This window comes from Hippopotamus amphibius, chromosome 13 (assembly GCF_030028045.1).
Source record: "Hippopotamus amphibius kiboko isolate mHipAmp2 chromosome 13, mHipAmp2.hap2, whole genome shotgun sequence".
NCBI classification, from domain to species: Eukaryota; Metazoa; Chordata; class Mammalia; order Artiodactyla; family Hippopotamidae; genus Hippopotamus; species Hippopotamus amphibius.
Window position 1 is genome coordinate 101954379 of NC_080198.1, and position 22129 is coordinate 101976507.

The 22129-nt window shown below is 45.9% G+C and overlaps 1 protein-coding gene across 2 annotated transcripts in view; it reads left to right on the forward strand.

Moving 5' to 3' along the window:
• The first annotated feature begins 305 nt into the window (after nt 1-305).
• Nucleotides 306-22129, forward strand: part of TNIP2 (TNFAIP3 interacting protein 2) — a 36870-nt gene continuing 15046 nt past the window's right edge. The window contains exon 1 of one of the 2 annotated variants that reach the window (XM_057706129.1): nt 306-670. In XM_057706129.1, the coding sequence (XP_057562112.1) occupies nt 392-670 (279 nt within the window). In that variant the 5' untranslated portion in view covers nt 306-391. The remainder of the gene's footprint in view (nt 671-22129) is intronic. The other variant, XM_057706128.1, reaches the window with a different exon arrangement.

The window sequence follows — 22129 nt, forward strand, 5'->3', positions numbered from 1 at the left end:
CGCCGCTCCTGCGGGGTGGGCCGGCCCGCACCCGGGGGTCGGGGCCCGCGCCCGGGGCTGACACTTGGGGGCGTCCTCGGCCCCTTCCTTCCCGTCCATCAGTAGCTACACCGGGCCGTTCGCCGCCTCCGAGCCGAGCCCGGCTCTCTGAGAGCTCCGGCTACGCGAGGCGACGGGCGGCTGGACGGGGGCGGGGCCGGGCGGTGGAGGGGGCGGGGCCGGGCGGGGGGCGGGCCCGGGATCTCCGCGAGGGGCGGGGCGGAGGGGGCGGGCCCGGGATCTCCGCGGGGGGCGGGGCGCGCCGGGAAAAGTTCCGGGAAGGCGGGCCGCCCGCCCAGGCCCGGCGCGGAAGTTGCCGGCGGCCCGCGCCCTGCCGGCCAGGCCCGCAGCCATGTCGTCCGGGGACGCGGGGCCCGGCGGGCGGGAGGGCGCCCCGCGGGCCGCCGCCGCGCTCTGCGGCCTGTACCACGAGGCGGGGCAGCGGCTGAGGCGCCTGCAGGACCAGCTGGCCGCCCGGGACGCCCTCGTCGCGCGCCTCCGCGCCCGTCTGGCCGCGCTCGAGGGGGACACGGCGCCGTCGCTCGTGGACGCGCTGCTGGAGCAGGTGGCGCGCTTCCGGGAGCAGCTGCGGCAGCGGGACGGCAGCGCCGCGGAGGCCGCGCTGCGCCAGGTGCGGGGCGAGCGGAGGGCCGGGGCCCGGGCGGGCGCGCGCCGCCGGGGGCGGGCGCCGGGGGTGGCGGCGCGCGGCGTCGTGAGGCGTCTGCCCCCGCGTCGGGTCCGGGGGCTGTGTCTGCGCGTCCGGCGCCTGCGGGGTGCGGCGCTCGGAGGGCTGTGTGTCGCCGGTCGGGGCTCCGAGAGGCGCGGGTGCCCGTGCGCCGGCCGGGGCTCGGGGTTCCGGGTCGGTTCTGAGGCTTCGGTGCCACCCTGTTGGCTCTGAGGGCTGTGTGTCCCTCCCGGTGAGAAGGCGGGTGTGTGGCGTTGAATCTGAGGGGTGTGCGTGTGTTCGTGTCCGTGCGGCGTGACCACTTTGGTTACGAAGGTGTGTTTGCTGCGGCCCCGGGGCGGGGGGCGGGGGTGCCGCAGCCATGTTGGGTGCTCCGTGTGGTGCGTGTCCGTGTCATTTCTGAGGGGGGTGCGGCCGTGGAGGCTCTGAGGAGCGTGTGCGCGCGTGTCGGCTTCGGAGGGACCTGGGCCCCTGCGTCCGTGACGGGCTGGGGGTCGTGCTGGTTCAGAGGCCTGTTCGCCCGCCCTGGGTGCTGAGCGCTGCGTGTTCGGGTTGTGTAGGGGGCTCAGCTCCCTTGCTGGCTTCTGAGGGGTGTGTCTGTCCATGCTGGTTCTGAGGCACAGGTGTTTGTGTGGGTTCCGGAGGATGTGTGTTTGTGTGGGGTCCTGAGCGGTGTGTGTGCCTGTGCGGCTGTGAGGCTTGTTTGTCCCTGTTGCTTCTGAGGGGTGTGTCTGTCCGTGTTGGCTCTGAAGGCTGTGTGCCTGTGTTGTGTTTGAGGGTTATGTGTGCCCGTGTTAATTCTGAGGGGTGTGTGTTTGTGTTGGTTTTGAGGTGTGTTTGTGTGTGTTGGTGTCTGAGGGGGGTGTGTGTTTGACTGGGGTCTGTGGGTTGTGGGTCTGTGTTTGTTCTGAGGGGTGTGTGCCTGTCTGGGGTTCTGATGGCTGTGTGTCTGTGTTGGCTCTGAAGGTGTGTGTGTGTCCGTGTTGGTTCTGATAGGTGTGTGTTCATGGTGGGTCTGAGGAATGTGTGTCCTTGTTGGTATAAAGGTTATTTGTCCCTATTAGTTCTGAGGCGTGTGTGCCTGTGTTGGATCTGAGGAGTGTTTGTATCTGTGTTGGGTTGATGAGTGCGTGCCTGTGTTGTGTCTGAGGGTGTGTTGCACGTATTGCATCTCAGGTGTTTGCGTCCGTGTTCGGTTGAAGAAAGTGTGCTGTGTTGGTTCCGAGCAGTAGAGCCCTTGTTGGTTCTCAGGGGTGTGTGCCCATGTTGTGTCTGTGGGTTATGTGTCTCAGTGGTTTTCAGTAGTGTGTCTGTGTTGGGTGTGAGGGGTGTGTGTTTGTGTTCATTCTGAAGGGTGTCTGCATGTGTTGGGTTCTGAGTGTATTCCCATGTGGGTCTGAGGAGTGTGTGCCCGTGCTGGTTTCTGAAGGGTATATGCCTGAGTGGGGGGGGGGGGGGGGGGGGGGTGTGTGCGCGCGCACGTGCGCGCGCACGCGCGTGTCCACCTGTTTGGAGTTCTGAGGGGTGTGTGTGCCCATTTGGGCTCTGAGAGATGTGTATGTACGTTGGGTTCTGAAGGTTATCTGTCTGGTGGTTTCGAGGGTTGTGTGTGTGCTGATGTTGAATCTGGTGGTTGTGTATCAGTTGAGTTCACAGGGGTCTGCACTCACGTTGGGTCTGAGGGGAATGTGTGCCTGTGTTGGGTCTTAGGGATAAGTGTGGATGTTATTTGTATTTGGAGTGTGTGTTCACATGGACGGTTCTGTGTGTTCGTGTTGAGTTCTGCATTGTGTGTGCAGACATTGGGCCTGTGTGTGTGTGTGTGTGTGTGTGTGTGTGTGTGTGTATATAGTACATGAGTATAGGCTCCTGGTGTGTGTGTTTGAGTTGGGTTCTTGGGTGTGTTTGTGTTGGGTTGGGTTCAGGGCCACATGAACCCTAGTTATGTTCTGGGCCTCTTTTAGCCCTAGTTGTCAATGTATCTTTCAGTAGTAACTGCTCTGCCAGCAGGGATGACAGAGTGGGAGCCTGCCAGAGTGTCTGATGATTGACTTAAATTCTTAATTTTCCTCCTTTTTATCCTTGTCATTGATATTATGTCTGTTTCTGTGAAGTATCATGAAACACCCAGATAGTAATAGTATTTTTCTACGACCATTTGGAAGTGCCCCAAACATTTTAGTGAACTCTGGTCCATCCCGTTTGGTGGATAGCTATTATCTGGGTTTTCCCAGGAAAGAAACTAGGCCTGTAAAAGACAATTTTCACTTCCAGGCTTGACCCTGCAGCTAGATTTTAGAGTGAAAAAGAGACATGCCTTTTTTTCTTTTTATAAAATTAATTTTGAATATCTAAAAAATAGAGGAAAGAATAAAGAATAAAGTAACCATAATCCCACCACGGGGATAACCAGCGTTAATCTCTTGGCCTGCCTCTTCCCTGTCTGTCCTTTAACTAGAGGGTATGTATACACTTGGCATGGTTGAGTTCATGCTGTCTATATATTTTTACTTAATATCATGTTGTCAGTATTTTCTTATCTGCATCATTTTAAATGCCTTTAAAAGCCAGATGTCTGGGACTTCCCAAGTGGGGCAGTGGTTAAGAATCCATCTGCCAATGCAGGCGACATGGGTTTGATCCCTGGTCCGGGAAGATTCCACATGCTGCAGAGCAACTAAGGCCATGTGCCACAATTACTGAGCCTGTGCTCTAGAGCCCGCAAGCCATGATTACTGAAGCCCACACACCTAGAGCCCATGCTCTGCAACAAGAGAAGCCACTGCAATGAGAAGTCTGTGTGCAGCAACGAAAACCCAATGCAGCCAACAATAAATAAATAAATAAATTTATTAAAAAAAAAGAAAAAAAAGCCAGATGTCTTCCTCGCTCCAGCTCTCTCCCTCTTCCTGGGGAAGGTGGATTATAACTCATCAGGGCAGAAGGAAGTCACCTGGTCTGCACCACTGATCATAGTGCCATGGACACCAGGAGCCATAGATGAGGGTAGACTGGGGACCAGAGCATATCGCACCCGGAATGGGACCCTGCTTTTGCAGTCTGGTGGCCATTGGTGCCCAGTTGCCATGTGTCCCCAGCATCCCGTGGCCCCACAACCGCCAACCAACACCCAGATAGAATCAGGTCTGTAGTCCTAGTGTTACTGGTCCTTTCACCTCTCACATGTAGGTTTTGTTTTAGGATTGTAAATTATTTCAGGAGCAATTTAATTATCTGGTATCTTATGCAATTCTGTATTTGTTGCTCACCCCTACATCTTTCTGGGGTTGCTCAGAGAACCTGTGGGACAATGGAGGTTTATTACCTCCAAGAGGCCCGGGTTCACTGAAGTAGCTGTGCAGAGTGAAAACAGTGAGAGGAATTGGTGAACAGGTTGGTCTCATCAGTGGCCATGTCACCCGGCTGGTTAGGAGCAGGGACCCTAGATTGGTGAGGACTGAGGGCTCCCAAAGAGGATGCTGAGGCTCACAGGTGTGGAGGGACTGCCAGGTGACCAGTGCTTCTGTGGCCAAGCTGTAGCCAATGTGTGATGGGGCCATATCAGTCTTGAGAAGTCTGTCTTTTTTTGCCACCACAGTGTGATTCAAGACCTTACCTTACTTGTAACATGAGGCCTGGATGGATGACTTTGCATGTCTTTTCCAGTTAAGACTTTCTGGAACAGTGGTACTGATTCATTGTGCAGGCTGTAACTGCTCAACCCCATCTCATCACTGTCCTGGGTACTAGCCTCACGGACCCTGCCTGGTCCTCATATAGCAACTTGCGGCTTTTCTTTCCCTGTTCTGCCATGCTCTCTATGAGTGGAATAGCATACGCTCTTTACAGTAGGTTATATTAGGTTTTGTGTGTGTGTGTGTATTGTGTTTGTATTTGCCATCTATCTTCATACCTTTTTTTAAAATTAATTAATTAATTTATTGGCTGTGTTGGGTCTGTTGCTGCGTGCAGGCTTTCTCTAGTTGTAAGTGGGGGCTACTCTTCATTGTGGTGCTTCGCCTTCTCATTGCTATGGCTTCTCTTGTTGTGGAGCACGGGCTCTAGGTGCGTGGGCTTCAGTAGTTGTGGCACAGGGGCTCTATAGCTGTGGCTCAGGGGCTCTAAAGTGCAGGTTCGATAGTTGTGGCACATGGGCTTAGTTGCTCCGCGGCATGTGGGATCATCTTGGAGCAGGGCTCGAACCCATGTCCCCTGCATTGGCAGGCGGATTCTTAACCACTGCGCCACCTAGGAAGCCCTCCATTTGATCTTGTACAACTGAAACTCTATACTATTAAACAATAATTCCCCATCTCCTTACTTTGCCCCCCCATCCCTGCCTCCCTCTACTCCCCCCTCAGTTCGCAACCACCATTTTACTTTCTGTCTCTGTGATTTTGACTACTGTAGATACCTCCTATAAGTGGAAAAATACAGTGTTTGTCTTTTTGTGACTGGTTTATTTCACTTAGCATGATGTCCTCAAGTTTCATCCATGTCATAACATGTGTCAGAATTTCCTTCCTTTTTAAAGCTGAATAATATTCCATTATAGGTATATATCACATTTTGCTTATCTATTCATTTGTTGATGGACACTTGGGTTGATTCCATGTTTTTAACTCTTGTGAATATCACTGCTGTTACGAACATGGGTGTGCAGATATCTCTCTGAGATCCTGCTTTCATTTCTTTTGGGTATATACCCAGAAGTGGAATTGCAGGATCATATGATAATTCTATTTTTAACTTTTGAGTGACTTCCATACTGTTTTTCTGCAGAGGCTGTACCACTTCATATTCCCACTGACAGTGCACAAGGTTCAAATTTCTCCATATCTTCACCAATATTGTTACTTTCTGTTTTTTTGATAGTAGGTATCCTAATAGGTATGTGGTAATGTAGTACAAAATGACTGTAGTTTTGATTTGCAATTCCCTATAGTGATTAGTGATGTTGAGCATCATTTCATATGCTTACTGGCTATTTGTATATCGTCTTTGAAGAAATGTCAAATCCTTTGCCCATTTTTGAATTGCGTTATTTTGTTGTTGAATTTTATGAGTACTCTATATTTTGGATACTAATCCTTATCATATGTATGATTTGTAGATATTTTATCTCATTCTGTAGGTTGCCTTTTTACTTTTACTTGTCTGTTGATGTGCAAAATTTTTAAATTTTCAGTAAAAAACATTTCCAGTTTGTCTGTTTTTTCTTTCGTTACCTGTTTCTTAGGTGCCATATCTAAGAAATCACTGCCAAGTCCAATGTTATGAAGCTTTTGCCTTCTGTTTCTTCTAGGAGTTTTATAGTTTTAGGTCTTACATTTAAGTCTTTGATCTATTTTGAGGTAATTTTCATGTATGGTTTTAGATAAGGCTCCAACTTCATTCTTTTGCATGTGGATATCTAGTTTTCCCAGCACTACTTTTTAAAAAGACTGTTATTTCCCCATTGAATGGTCTTGTACCCTTGTCAAAACCATTTGACTATCTATGCAGGGGTTTATTTCTGGTTTCATTGGACATTATATTTATCTTTATGTCAGTGCCCCACTGTTTTGATTACTGTAGCTTTGTAGTAAGTTTTGATATTAGGAAATGTGAGTCCTTCAGCTTTGTTCTTTTTTTTTTCTTCTAAAATTTTTTTGGCTATTTGGGGTCCCTTGATATTCCATATGAATTTTAGGGTGTTTCCCTATTTCTACAAAAAAGTATTGGGATTTTGTTTTGTTGGTTTGTTGTTGTTGTTGTTGTTGTTGTTGTTGTTGTTTGGCTGCTCCAAGCAGCTTGAGGGATCTTAGTTCCCCAACCAGGGATTGAACCTGGGCCATGGCAGTGAAAAAAGTCCTAACCACTGGACCACCAGGGAATTCCCTGGATTTTGCTAGCGATTGCATTGACGTTGTAGATCACTTTGAATAATACTGACATCTTAACAATATTAAGTTTTCCAATTTGTGAACATGGCATATGTTTCTATTTATTTATGTCTTTACTTTTTTTAAAAAAATTAATTACTTATTGGCTGTGTTGGATCTTCACTGCTCTGTGTGGGCTTTCTCTAGCTGTGGTAAGCAGGGGCTACTCTTTGTTGTGGTGCGTGGTCATCTTATTGCGGTGGTTTCTCTTGTTGCAGAGCACAGGCTCTAGGCACATAGGTTTCAGTAGTTGTGGCACTCAGGGTCAGTAGCTGTGGTTTGTGGGCTCTAGAGCACAGGCTCAGTAGTTGTGGCACACAGGCTTATTTGCTCCACAGCATGTGGGATCTTCCCAGACCAGGGATTGAACCTGTGTCCCCTGCATTGGCAGGCGGATTCTTAACCATCATGTCACCAGGGAAGTCCTTGTCTTTAATTTCTTTTAGAAGTATTTCATAGTTTTCACTGTATAAGTCTTTCACCTCTTTGATTAAATTCAGTGGTCTCCAGCTTTTTTGGTACCAGGGACTGGTTTCTTGGGAGACAGTTTTTCCATGGATGGGGTGGGGGATGGTTCAGGCAGTAATGCAGATGATGGGGAGCGGCAGATGAAGCTTCGCTTGCTCCCCTGCCGCTCACCTCCTGTGGCGTGGCCTGGTTCCTAACAGCCATGGACTGGTACCGGTCCACAGCCCTGGGGTTGGGGACCTCTGATTAAATTAATTTCTAAGTATTTTATTCTTTTTGATACTATTGTGAATGGAATTGTTTTTTTAATTTCTTTTTCAGATTCTTCATTGTTAGTGTATAGAAATACAGCTGTTTTTCGTGTGTTGATTTGTATCCTGCTCAATTGTTGAATTCATTTATTCTCTCCAATGGGGGGGGTGTGTGTGTGTAATCTTAAGAGTTTTCTACATATAAGAGATAACATCTGTAAACAGATATCATTTTACTTCCTTTCTTATTTGGGTGTGTTTTATTTCTTTTTCTTGAATAACTGCTCTGGCTAGAACTTCCAGGACTATGTTGAATAGAAGTGATGAAAGCCATTATCCTTTTTTTGCCGCCCCCCGTCCCCCCCCCCCCCCCCCCCCCCCCCCCCCCCCCCCCCCCCCCCCCCCCCCCCCCCCCCCCCCCCCCCCCCTCGCCCCAGCTGTGCCATGCAGCACACAGGATCTTAGTTCCCTGACTAGGGATTGAACCTGTGCCCCCGCCAGTGGGAGTGCAGAGTCTTAACCACTGGCCCACCAGGGAAGTCCCCCCTTGTCTTGTTTTTAATCCTAGAGGAAAGCTTTCAGTCTTTTACCATTGAGTATGATATTTGCTGTGGGTTTTTCGTATGGCTTTTGTCATAAGTAGTTTCCTTCTATACCCAGTTCGTTTTGTGTTTCTATAATGAAAGTGTTGAATTTTGTCAAATGCCTTTCTGTATCAATTAATATGATCATTTGTTTTCCCCCTTCATTCCGTTAATGTAGTATGTTATATTGAACAGTCCCTCCCTCCCTCCCTTCCTTTATTTTGGTGAAATCTGTTAAGTTGTGAACTTAACCACAGCAGAGTAGTATATTAGCTAAATCTGTGTGGAACAAATTGCTGAAATTTTTTCTGATTAGAAAAGTTTAATGGACTTCCTAGGTGGCACAGTGGTTAAGAATCCGCCTGCCAATGTAGCGGACACGGGTTCGAGCCCTGCTCCAGGAAGATCCCACGTGCTGTGGAGCAACTAAGCCTGTGTGCCATAACTATTGAGCCTGCACTCTAGAGCCCGTGAGCCACAACTATTGAGTGTGTGTGCTGCAACTACTGAAGCCCGTGTGCTTAGAGCCTGTGCTCCACAACAAGAGAAGCCACTGCAATGAGGAGCTCACACACCACAATGAAGAGTAGCCCCCACTCACCACAACTAGAGAAAGCCCATGTGCAGCAATGAAGACCCAACACAACCGAGAGAGAGAGAAAGAAAGAAAAAAAAAGAAAGAAAGAAAAGTTTAATAATATCATTTTCATTTCATTCCAAGGGATTGATGCTGAGTCACAGATAGAAAGCAAACATCAGACACATAATTGTGCTTCATGTCCCTCAAAAGGCCTCATTCTCATATTGTTTTTTAGATATTTATCAACAATTATCTAATTGTCTTCAGATATTATAAGTGAGACTCTAATGACAAAGTTAGGAGTGTCAAGAACATGATCACTTAGCAACATATACGGAGTAGAATTAAAGTACAGATGGAAATAATTCAGGGCCTATCAATACACAGCGAAACTGATGCTCAGTAATAGCCTAGTCACTTTGCTAAAACTGGTCTCTGAACCTTTTACGCTGCTGCCCAGAAGATAAATCCGCTGTACCTTTCATTCTTTTAAAAAGCCAAGGATAACCTTCGTCATGTATTTAGCATCACCTTTTCACTATCTATAAGAAGAAACCATGATGAATCTTGCTAAAGTTTGCGTGTGAGAAATTCACAAGGGATTTGTAGAATTACCTTGGGCAACAATACTGCCTGTTTATTAGGAACCAATGAGAAGCAAATATGACATTGAATGTTGAAAAACTACACTTAAATCTGGTTCTGCCACTTTCTTAGCCATGTTACTTTGGGCAAATCATTTAGTATTCTAGTTCTGACATCAGTAAAACTGAAATAATAATACCCAGCTCATAGGACCATTTATCTATTCATTCATTCAGCCGGTAGTTATTTGTTGAATGCCTGTTGTATGCCAGATGTTTTGATTGGCCCTGGAAATGCAGAAAGGATCGAGAAAGGCAGATTCCTATCTTTATGAAGCTTATATCTTAGTTGAGAAAATTGACATTGGAGAAATAATCAATTGTCTTTGTGGAAAATATCACATAGAACAGATACATAGGATATTATGAGTTTTCTATTGTGAGGAACACATGATTTAATGTATATATGTATATATATCTCTTAATGTCTTGCACATAAGTGGTACTCAGAAGATGTGCATGTCATGTACCATAGCCACTCAGGTGTTTATTTACTGAGCTTGTGTTTATTGCGTGTGTTCTGTATGTGAGTGGAATATGTATAAGCAGGTGTCACGGGTTATGTTTTTCCATTTCTCCCAATAAGTTTAGTACATTCATTTCACAAGGATGTGTACATTATCAGGGTTATGCCAGTAGCAGTGTTAATCTATAGAGGTGTTAATTTAGTGTAATTAGAGTGCAGAGTGTGTAGAGAATAACACAGGAAGCGGCTATACAATTAGATTGCAGGCGAATTATGACGGCCTTCAGTACCTTATAAAGTTGTTAATTGCACGTTCTATTAACCACTAGGCTAGGGGAATGCAAAGATGGTCAATATCCAGTTTTTGCCCTCAAATTGTGGAATCATACATGTACATAAACGATCACTTCTTGAAGCAAGTTGTAAAAGTGATGGAGGGGTGTGTAGTGGGGAAATACTGAACACAGTATAAGTATGGAAGTAAGCCAACTTAAGTTTCCAAAGCAGAACACGGGTATCATAGCGTCAACTGCTTTTTCCCTTCAGATATAATTGACATATAACAATATAGTTTTAAGTGTACAGCATAATGATTCAATATTTGTATATATTGTGAAATGACTACCACAATAAGTCTAGTTAACATCCATTGATCAGTTTTAGTGTGTTTAACCACCCTTGCATTCTGTGAAAAAAATCCCACTTGGTCATGGTATATATAATCTTTTTAATATGCTGCTGAATTTTGCCTGCTAGTATCTCATTGAGATTTTTTGCATCAACATTCATAAGGGATATCAGTCTGTAGTTTTGTTGTAGTGTCTTTTGGAAAAGCTTAGGAAGAATTGGTATTAATTCTTTTTTTAAATGTTTGATAGAATTCACTGGTGAAGCCATCAGTTCCAAGGCTTTTTGTTGTTGTTGGGAGATCTTTAAATACTGATTCAATCTCCTCACTAGTTAGAGGTCTACTCATTTTTTTCTGTTTCTCTGTGATTTGGTCTTGGTAAGTGTTATGTTTCTAAGAATTTGTCTGTTTCATCTAGGTTATCCAATTTGCTGGTGTATAGTTGTTCAAAGTACTCATTTTATAATCATTTTTATTTTTGTAGAATTGGCAGTAATGTCTGTTGCATTTCTTTTTCTTTTCTTTTTCTTTTTTTGGCCACGATGTGTGTCTCGTGGGATCTTAGTTCCCTGACCAGGGACTGAACCCGGACCCTGGGCAGTGAAAGTACAGAGTCCTAAACTCTGGACTGCCAGGGAATTCCCTCTATTTGCGTTTCCGATTTTAGTAATTTGAGTCTTCTGTCTTTTTTTTTCATAGTCTGTCTAGCTAAAGATTTATCCATTTGGCTGATCTTTTTGAAGAACCAACTTTTGGTTTCATTGATTTCTCTAATAGTTTTTCTGTTCTCTATTTCATTTATGTCTGCTCTAATCTTTATTTTTCCTTCCTTTTGCTAGCTTTGGGTTTAGTTTTTTCTTCTTTTTCTAGTTCCATAAGTTGTAAAGAGAGGTTGTTGATGGGAAATCTTTCTTGCTTTTAGATGTAAATGTTTATATGTTTAGATTTCCCTCTTAACACTGCTTTCACTGGATCCTGTAAGTTTTGGTATGTTGTGTTTTCATTTTCATTTGCCTTCAAGTATTTTCTAATTTCCTTGTGATTTCTTCTGTGATACACTGGTTTAAGGGTTTTTTTTTTTTTTTAATTTTCACAATTTTGTGAATCTTCCAGTTTTACTTCTGTTGTTAATTTCTGACTTCATCCTGTTGTGGTTGGAGGAAATACTTTGTATGAGGTCAATCTTTTAAAATCTACTGAGACTTAATATGTAACCTAACATATGGTCTATCCTAGAAAATGTCCCATGTGCATTTTAGAAGAATGTTTATGTTGTTTTTGGGTAGAGCGTTCTGTAGATGTCTAGATCTACTGGTTTATTGTGTTAAGTTCTCTATTTCCTTACTTATATTCTGTTTGGTTGTTCTATTATTGAGAGTAGGGTTTTGAGGTCTCCAGCTATTATTGTAGGGTTGTCTATTACTCCCTTCAATTCTGTCAGTTTTTGCTTCATATATTTTGCTAGTCTGTTATTAGGTACATAAGTGTGTATAATTGTTATATTTTCTTGCTGTATTAGAACTTTTATTAATGTATAACATCCTTTGTCTCTTGTAACCTTTTTTGAATTAAAGTCTATTTTGTCTGATATTAGTATAGCTACTCCTGTTCTCTTTTGGTTACTAATTGCATGGAGTGTAAATATTTTTCCATCCTTTTACAATCAAGCTATATATGTCTTTGGATCTAAAGTGAGTCTCTTGTGTGTAGCATATAATTGGATCATATGCTTTTGTTCATTCTGCCAATCTCTGTCTTTTAATTGGAGATTTTAAACCATTTACATTTAAAGTAATTGCTGATAAGGATGAAATACTTATTTTTTGCTATTTGTTTTCTGTACAGCTTATAGCTTTTTTTGTTTCTCATTTTCTGCATTACTGTCTTTTATATTTGATTTTTTTAAAATAGTGAAATATTTAAATTCCTTTCTCTCTCTCTTTTTATTTTTTTGGTGTATATTCTGTAACCATTTTCTTTGTGTTTACCATGGGAATTACGTTTAACATCCTTAAGTTATAACACTCTAATTTGAATTTATATCAGTTATCTTCAATAACATTCAAAACCCCTGCTCTCTAGCTAAACCCCACCTCTTTTGGTTATTGATATCACAAAATTAAATCTTCATACATCATGTGCCCTCAAACATAAATTAATCTTTTCAGTGCATAAGAGGAGAAAAAAAAATTGCATTAGTCTGCTAAATTATGTAGGAAGTAACATGTGGAGTTACAAACCAAAATTACAATAATACTAGCTTTTAGACTAATAATTAAAATATATGTATATATATATTAGTCTCTTAAATCATATAGAAAACAAAAAAGTTATAAACTGTTGTTGTGGTAATACTAGCTTTTATAATTGCCTGTGTCTTTACCTTTATTGACATCTTTATTTCTTTTTTTAATATAAATTTATTTATTTTATTGGCTGTGTTGGGTCTTTTTTGCTGTGTGCAGGCTTTGTTTTTAGTTGTGGTGAATGGGGGCTACTTTACATTGTGGTGCATGGGCTCCTCATTGCTATGGCTTCTCTTGTTGCGGAGCACGGGCTCTAGGCGCGTGGGCTTCAGTAGTTGCAGCACATGGGCTCAATAGTTGTGGCTCATGGGCTCTAAAGTGCAGGCTCAATAGTTGTGGTGCATGGGCTTAGTTACTTTGTGGCATGTGAGATCTTCCTGGAGCAGGGCTCGAACCCGTGTCCCCTACATTGGCAGGTGGATTCTCAACCACTGTGCCACCTAGGAAGCCCGACATCTTTATTTCTTCATATAGCTTTGAGTTACTGTCCTTTGAGTTAGTGTCATTTCATTTCACTGTACAGGACTCTTTTGAGCATTTCTTGCAGGGCAGGTCTAGTGGTAACAGATTCCCTCAGCTTTTGCTTATGTTGGAATGTCTTAATTTCCCCCTTGCTTTTGAAGGACAGTTTTGCCAGATATGGGATTCTTGGTTGACAGTTTTTTTCTTTTAGCACTTTGAATATATGGGCCCACTGCTTTCTGACTTACAAAGTGTCTGATGAGAAATCTGCTAATAATTGTATTAAAGATCTCTTGTATGTGACATGTTGCTTCTCTCTTGCTTCTTCCAAGACTCCTCTTTTTATCTTTGGCTTTCTAAAGTTTGATTATAATGTGTCTTGGTTGTTTTGACCTCATCTTCCTTGGAGTTGATTGAGTTTCTTAGATGTTTAGGTTCATGTCTTGCATCACATTTGGGAAGTTTTCAGCCACATTTCTTCAACTATTCTTTCTGCCCCTTCTCTCTTGGCCCCTCCTGGGACTCCCACGATGTGTATGTTGGTCTGCTTGATGGTGTCCCACACGTCCCTTAAGCACTGTTCACTTTTCTGGAGTCTTTTTTTTTATCCTCTGTTTCTCAGCCTTGATAATTTTCATTGTCCTATTCTCAAGTTTGCTGATTCTTCTGCTTAGCAAATCTGCCTTTGAATACCTCAGTGAGTTTTAAAATTTCAATTAATTTACTTTTCAGCTCCAGAATTTTTTTGGTTTCTTTTTAGGTTTTCTGTTTCTTTATACATATTTCCATTTTATTCATACATTGCTTTCTTGACTTTTTCCAGATCTTCTTTTAGTTTTTTGAGCAGCTTTCATACGGTTGTTTTAAACTCCTTGTCTAGACGATCTACCATCAGGTCTTTTTCAGGGACAGTTTCTGTTGATTTATTTTTTCCTTTGAATGGGCCACATTTTCCTGTGTCTTTGAATGCCTTGTGCTTTTTTTTTGTTGTTGTTAAAAACTGGACATTTGGATCTAATAATGTGGTATCTATGGAAATCTGATTACTCTCCTTCCCCAGATTTGCTGTTTTCTGTTAATGTTTTTGTTTTTGTTTGGTTGTCATAGGTTGTCTCTGTACCAAGGATCATCCTGAGGCATACCTTAAGGTTTTCTCAGGACTTTTCTGAGCCTGTACCTTTCCCTGGGAGTGTGTGGTCACTTTCAGATTTTCCCCTTTTATGTAGTTGCTTTTGAATATCCCAGTCTTTAATTAATTAATTAATTGGCTGCTTTGGGTCTTCATTGCTGCTTGTGGGCTTTCTCTAGTTGCAGAGAGTGGGGGCTACTCAGTGAGGTGGCTTCGCTTGTGGAGCATGGGCTCTAGGCACGCGGGCTTCAGTAGTTGCAGAGCATGGGCTCAGTAGTTGTGACTCACGGGCTCTAGAGCACAGGCTCAGTAGTTTGTGGCACACGGGCTTCGTTGCTCCGTGGCATTTGGGATCTTCCTGGAGCAGGGATCAAACCCATGTCCCCTGCATTGGCAGGCGGGTTCTTTACCACTGCACCACCAGGGAAGGCTGGAATATCCTAGTCTTTAATGTCTGGCTCCCTAAAGGTGAAAAAGAGAAAAATGAAAGGCGGAAGAAAAGGGCACTGGTGCTTTAAATCCCCTGGAAGTCACTTCAGCTGCCGGGGGAGGGTCTTGCAACAGTGGCTGCCTGCCTGTGTGTGGCTGCACCTCTGTGATCAGAAGCAGAAAGCAGTGGTCAGAACACAGCTCCCTGGGCTCCTGCAAGCTGCGTGCAGGTTGCTCCAGAAACAGGTGTGTGGCCTCCCAGTGGCATGGCTGGGGGTGGGATGTTGCTGCTAAGCTGAAATTGACTGAAATGAACCTCAATTTACTGTCCATGTCCTCATATGGAAGTTGCACGTCTTTAGGACTTGAGTTCCAAAACAGCCACACTAGACAGATTCTGCCAGTGTCCTTTCAGGTGAGGAGAAGATTCCTGGTGCTCCCTCCTCTGCCACATCCCAGACCCTTCCAGGCCGTGCTCGTTTTTGTCCGTATCTGTCTGCCTGCTCCCCGCCTGCATTCTTCCACTGGGGAGGAGGTGTGTTGCCTTCTCATCACTGCCTCCCCAGGGTGCATCTTAAGTGCTTGGCACTTGGGGTGAAGGTCCAGTGAACTGACGTTTCTTAAATGCCCTGTTGGCTCCTGTGATCCCTGTCCCATCAGCTGCTGGTTATAGGGATAACGTGGACTGGGCAGCAGTCCACGCACGGGCACCCACTGGGGGCTGCCCAAGGAGGAGAGAGAAAAGAACTGTACTGGGTTGGACAGCGTCTTGCCCAAATTCCTTTCCACCTGGAACCTGTGATTGTGACCTTGTTTGGAAGTAGGGTCTCTGCAGGTGTAATAAGTTAAGATGAAGTCATACGGGACTAGCGTGGACCCTGATACTGGTGTCCTTATAAGACAGCCGTGTGAAGATGGAGGCAGAGATTGAGTGATACGTCCACAAGCCAGGGGTTACCAGTAACCACCAGAAGTGGGAAGAGACGGGGGAAGGACTCTTCCCTGGAGTCCCCGGAGGGCACAAGGCCCGCTGGTACCTGGATTTTGGACCTGTGGCCTGTGAGAGAATACATTCCTGTTGTTTTAAGTTACCCAGCTTGTGGACTCTGTCATGGCAGCCCGAGGAGACTCATAGAGGGATGAAGGCCACGAGGCTGTGCCTCTTATTTTTAAGGCTGACCCACAAGACTGTTAACTGGAACTCCTCAGGACTGTTAACTGAGCCCTGAGAATGGAGCCATGGGATTGCAGGTCCCAGTGACAGGCTCTCCCACGGGTCATCAGCCACTTGCCAGCTGCCGTGTGTCACGTGTGTGTGTGTGATGCTGGGATTCTAGGATGGGCCTTGCTTTTTAAAGGAATTTATTATCTATGTACTTATTGGCTGCATTGGGTCTTCGTTGCTGTGCACAGGCTTTCTCTAGTTGCGGTAAGCAGGGGCTACTCTTTGTTGCGGTGCGTGGGCTTCTCATTGCGGTGGCTTCTCTTGTTGCAGAGCATGGGCTCTAGGCGCGTGGGCTTCCGTATTTGTGGCACACAGGCTTAGCTGCTTCACGGCATGTGGGATCTCCCTGGACCAGGGATTGAACCCGTGTCCCCTGCATTGGCAGGCGGATTCTTAACCACTGCACCACCGGGGAAGTCCCGGGCCTTGCTTTTTGACAACAGTGGCCTGTGCTCTATGTCCTAAGAAGTGTTACTAATTGGACAAGGGCACTTAGCCAGATGAGCCAGTACGTGTCTCTCCAACTTCAGAGCAAGCAACAGGTGCCGAAAACCTGGGGGCTCCAGGGGTCCTGGGGCCTCTCCCACTGTTGGGGGGAGGGAAGGTCAGGCTGCCCTTTTTGGGGGGGGGGGTCACCCTACAATGCAGTGCTCTGCCTCCCGGTGGTCTTGCCTTTGTTTCTCTAGCTCTGGCAGGATCCCAGCAGTGAGGGGAAAAGCCAGTCTCAGGTCGGGTGCATGTTGTCACCCAACACGTCTCCACAAGAGCCAGGTCATTTCTAAACTGACCTGTGAGACGATTTCTGAGTCCTTCAGATTCCACTAGCCTCACCCCTGGCGCTGGCCACACGTTCGTGGTTTCCATCTCTGTATTGTAAACAGGGCACAGGTCCTGGTCATTGTACCCCTAGTCTTATCCCCAGACATTTATCAGGGACCCTCATGGGGCTGGGGCTGGACCCAGGGCTGGGGTGTAGCGACAAGAGACAGTGTATCCTCGGGAAGCTCCACAAGCCCCCGAAGCCCGGGGACCTTCTGCCCCATTGTTTCTCCTCCTGTCTTCATTTGACCAGCCTCAAAGAGGATGTGAGGGAGCTGTGGTGGGTGGAGGCACTGAGGCTGGGGTGGCCGGTACCGCTGCCTCCTTACCCAGTCACTCCAGCAGCCACCTGGATCCCGTGAGCCTCCGTTTGCCCATCTGTGGAATGGGAGACACGAAAGCAGCTGTCTTGTAGGATGTGTGGAGATTGCAGGGTTGCTGCATTTGGTGCTGCTGCTGTCACTTAGACGTTTGTTAAATGTATGATTCCGTGCGAGCCCAGCCTTCACTGGCATTGTTTGCACACTTTCTAGCTGTACTCACATTGCATGTATTTGAATATATATTGATATTTCTTTTACATACATAACGTGTATTTACCCTGAATATACTTTAGTATCAGATAAAGACAAGGACAGACTTTTCCCTGTTGTGCTGCTGAAATCACAGCTTTGATTTAAATAACTTTATTTTTTAATTAATTAATTAATTTATTGGCTGTGCTGGGTCTTCGTTGCTGCACACGGGCTTTCTCTAGTTGCGGCGAGTGGGGGCTACTATTCATTGCAGTGCATGGGCTCCTCATTGTGGTGGCTTCTCTTGATGCAGAGCACGGGCTCTAGGCGTGCGGGCTTCAGTAGTTGTGGCACACGGGCTCAATAGTTGTGGCTCATGGGCTTAGTTGCTCTGCGGCATGTGGTATCTTCCTGGGGCAGGGATAGAACCTGTGTCCCCTGCATTGGCAGGCAGATTCTTAACCACTGCGCCACCAGGGAAGTCCCTAAATAACTTTAAAATGTAAGGCAAGTCCACTCTCAGGGCAGGTCTCTGTTTACCATCCGTGTTTACTCCAGGTGCATTTTTGAGCCACTGTGGAGGGTAACTAGATTCAGCTCGGGTGAGTGTGGCAAGAAAGGTCCATGCCCTTGGGCATGACTGTCCCGTCAGGAGTGACAAGGTCACCCCAAAGCTGCAATGCTGGCAGAGGGAAGATGAGCCCAGGTGAGGGGTGGGCCGGGGCTGGCCCTGGCATCTGTGACACTTCAGAGGGAAGTGTCACAAGTGTGGCCTGCCTCACTGTCCACAGTGAGAACGTGGGACAGCACCCTTGACCTTGGCGTTCTTTTTCCTATTCATAGTATTTTATGTTAAGAAGACCATAGCTGGTTCTCACCTGTGTAGTGGCCTCACCCAGACCTGGTGACTTGGCACCAGCTGGCGGCCCCAGCTGTGTGGACGGACTCAGAAGGCCATGCGCGGTGGCCCCCAGCGCCCGCTTCCCAGTCCTGCAGGTGCAGGCTGGTGCTGGAGGGCCATCTGCTGGGAGGAGATGCCCACTGGCCAGCTTTCAGAGAGGCCTCTGTTCCTCCTTCAGTTCAGGGTGAGGTCGTCAGGGCCAAAGGTGGAAAAATGAAAGTAACGACCTTCCAAGAGTGGATCTTGCCTGGCTTGACTGGCACCCCTGAAACTGTGACATCTGAAGTCAGAGGGCAGTGAGGGGTGGTGGGGTGATGGACTGCCAGAGCCAGACATCTCTGAGCATAAGTCCCAGCTGATGGGCTAATTCCCAGGGAGGGGTTCTGTCTTATGCCTTGTCACATCCATCGTCACTGGTCCTGCTAATTCTTCTGTACTTGGTGTTGGACGGTTCCCACTTGCCAGGGCCTGACCTCCTCTTCTGCTCCCCGCCGCCCTCACAGTCACCTCACCACTGCCTCGTGACCTTCCAATCCTCCGCTCTTTCCTCTTTTGAGCGCCTGTTGTGGAATGTGGATCTAGAACAGCCTCTTCCTCTAGGCCTTTGCTAAGAGAGTCAAACCGATCATTCTAACTGGAGTTTTTCTTTTTTCCTGTCTTTCTGTTCACTTCTAGAGTGAAGTCCAGGAAAACGGGAAGGAGAGGACTCTTAAAAATTCCCCGAGGGAATTCCCTGGGGGTCCAGTGGTGAGGACTCTGCACTTTCACTGCCGAGGGCCTGGGCTCGACCCCTGGTCAGGGAACTAAGATCCTGCGAGCCACTTGGTGCAGCAAAAAAAGGAAAAAAAAAAAAAAATCCCTGAGAGAGGGCGAGGTTTCCAGAATGTTTTCTGGGTCAACCTGGTTAGAGTGATTTGGTCATCGCAGATGACGGGGGGTTGGGTGGATGCGGGTGTGGGCCCAGAGTCTGGCTGTGTTCCTGAGTTCCACCAGTTATTTCTTTGTTTTAATTTACTTTATTGATGTATAGTTGATTTACAGTGTGTTAATTTCTACTGTACAGCAAAGTGATTTAGTGACACATGTATACACTATTTCATGTTCTTTCCCACTATGGTGTATCCCAGGATATGGAACACAGTTCCCTGTGCTGCACAGCAGGACTTGTTGTCTATCCATTCTCTGTGTAATACTTTGCACCTGCTAACCCCAAGCTCCCACTCCATCCCTCCCCCACCTGCCCCCCTTGGCAATCACATATCTATTCTCTGTGTCCCAGTCTGTTTGTTTTGCAGGTGGCTCATTTGTGCCGTGTCTTAGACCCACGCAGAAGCGGTGTTTGTCTTTCTGACTTTATTTAGTATCATAATCTCTAGGCCCCTCCCACCAATTATTTCTTAACCGCAGGCTTAACAGTCCCAGCCACACGACTTCGGGGCACTTGACCGGAAGTCACTTGACTGGTGGCTGTTTGTGCATGAGGGCTGGAGAGGTGTGTCCAGTAAATCTGGAGTTTGTCCTGAAGCTCCAGGCCATGTGCTGCTGTGGAAGAAGGTCTGTTTCTAAGGAGGAGAAAGGCAAGGTGCAGGACAGTGTTGTCGGATCCATTTGTGTAAAAATGCACATGTTGTAGATGCTCATAAACACTCTGGAAAGATCCATGCCCAAGTAGTGAGTAGTGGTTGCCTCTGGAGAGTGAAGCTGGGTGCAGAGGGGCTGGTGGGAAAAAAGGGATTTAAGTTCTCATTTTATTTCCTTCTGTATGTCTGAATTTTTTATAACCATGCACATGTTTTTGTTTTAAAGCAGTTAAGAGAGTAGTAATTCAGGGTCCCGTCAGTAATGCGGCTCCGCATTTCATTCCACTGTGACAAGAAGGTTCTAGGTGCCTGGTGTCCCTCACTCCTCGTGTGCACTAGGAGGTGAGCCTGAGCTCGGCCCTGAGCAGAGCCCAGATCCTTATCCTGCCACTTCCTCCTGGGAGCTCAGGCTCAACCCTCGCGTTTCTGAAGCTGTTTTGTCGTTTGCAGGATGGACTGGCTTATCCTGCTTCATCTCGCTCATATTCTGCTTAAGTTGGTGATTACTGTGAAAGTTGGAAAGCACAAAACTAAGGCTGGGTTTAAAGCAAATTGTAGTTTTTAGGACTTTTGAAGATATGAATTGGGGTTGGGTATGTTAGTCCCAGAAGTACTGTAACAAAGTACCATAAACTGGGTGGCGTGACCTGTCGCTGCTCCAGAGGCCAGAGGCCCTGGATCAGGGCGTCGCCGGCAGAGCTGCACCCGCTCTGAGGCTCTGGGGGAGGAGCCTTCTTCTTCTCTTTCAACTTCCAGTGGCTGTGGGCATCCTTGGTGCCTCTGGCTTGTGGACACCTCTCTCCAGTCTCTGCCTCTGTCGAAATGTGGCCTCCTTCTGTGTCTGTGTCCCTATTTCATCCTCCTTATGAGGATACAGGTCATTGGGTTAGGGCCCCTTCTAATCCAGTGTGACTTCATCTTGACTAATTACATCGTCACAGACCCTATTTCTTTGTTTTTTTTAAATTTTATTTATTTATTATTTTTTTGGGGTACACCAAGTTCAATCATGTTTTTTTTTTTTTTTTGGCACACGGGCTTAGTTGCTCCACGGCATGTGGGATCTTCCTGGAGCTGGGATGGAACCCGTGACCTCTGCATTGGCAGGCGGATTCTTAACCACTGCGCCACCTAGGAAGCCCCCAATCATGTTTTTATACACATATCCCCGTATTCCCTCCCTCCCTCGACTCCCCCCCCACCCTCCCTCGAGTCCCCCCCACCCTCCCCATCCCAGTCCTCTAAGGCATCTTCCATCCTTGAGTTGAACTCCCTGTTATACAACAACTTCCCACTGACTATCTGTTTTACAGTTGGTAGTATATATATGTCTGTGCTACTCTCTCGCTTCGTCTCAGCTTCCCCTTCACCCCCCGCCCCTCCCAAACCTCGAGTTCTCCAGTCCATTCTCTGCATCTGCATCCTTGTTCTTGTCACTGAGTTCATCGGTACCATTTTTAGATTCCATTTATGTGAGTTAGCATACAATATTTGTCTTTCTCTTTCTGACTTACTTCACTCTGTATGACAGACTCTAGGTCTATCCACCTTATTACATATAGCTCCATCTCATCCCTTTTTATAGCTGAGTAATATTCCATTGTATATATATGCCACATCTTCTTTATCCATTCATTTATTGATGGGCATTTCGGTTGCTTTCATGTCCTGGCTATTGTAAATAGTGCTGCAATAAACATTATGGTACATGTTTCTTTTGGGATTATGGTTTTCTCTGGGTATATGCCCAGGAGTGGGATTACTGGATCATATGGTAGTTCTATTTGTAGTTTTTTAAGGAACCTCCAAATTGTTTTCCATAGTGGCTGTACCAGCTCACATTCCCACCAACAGTGCAGGAGAGTTCCCTTTTCTCCACACCCTCTCCAACATTTGTGGTTTCCAGATTTTGTGATGATGGCCATTCTGATTGGTGTGAGGTGATACCTCATTGTGGCTTTGACTTGCATTTCTCTGATGATTAGTGATGTTGAGCATCTTTTCATGTGTTTGTTGGCCATCTGTATGTCTTCTTTGGAGAAATGTCTATTTAGGTCTTCTGCCCATTTGTGGATTGGGTTATTTGCTTTTTTGGTATTAAGCTGCATGAGATGCTTGTATATTTTGGAGGTTAATCCTTTGTCCGTTGTTTCATAGGCAACTATTTTTTCCCACTCTGAGGGTTGCCTTCTAGTCTTGTTTATGGTTTCTTTTGCTGTGCAAAAGCTTTTAAGTCTCATGAGGTCCCATTTGTTTATTCTTGATTTTATTTCCATGATTCTAGGAGCTGGGTCAAAAAGGATCTTGCTTTGATGTATGTCATAGAGTGTTCTGCCTATGCTTTCCTCTAGTTTTTTTTTTTTTTTTTTTTTTTTTTATTTTATTTTATTTTATTTTATTTTATTTTTTGGGGGGTACACCAGGTTCAATCAACTGTTTTTATACACATATCCCCATATTCCCTCCCTTCCTTGACGCCCCCCCCTCGAGTCCC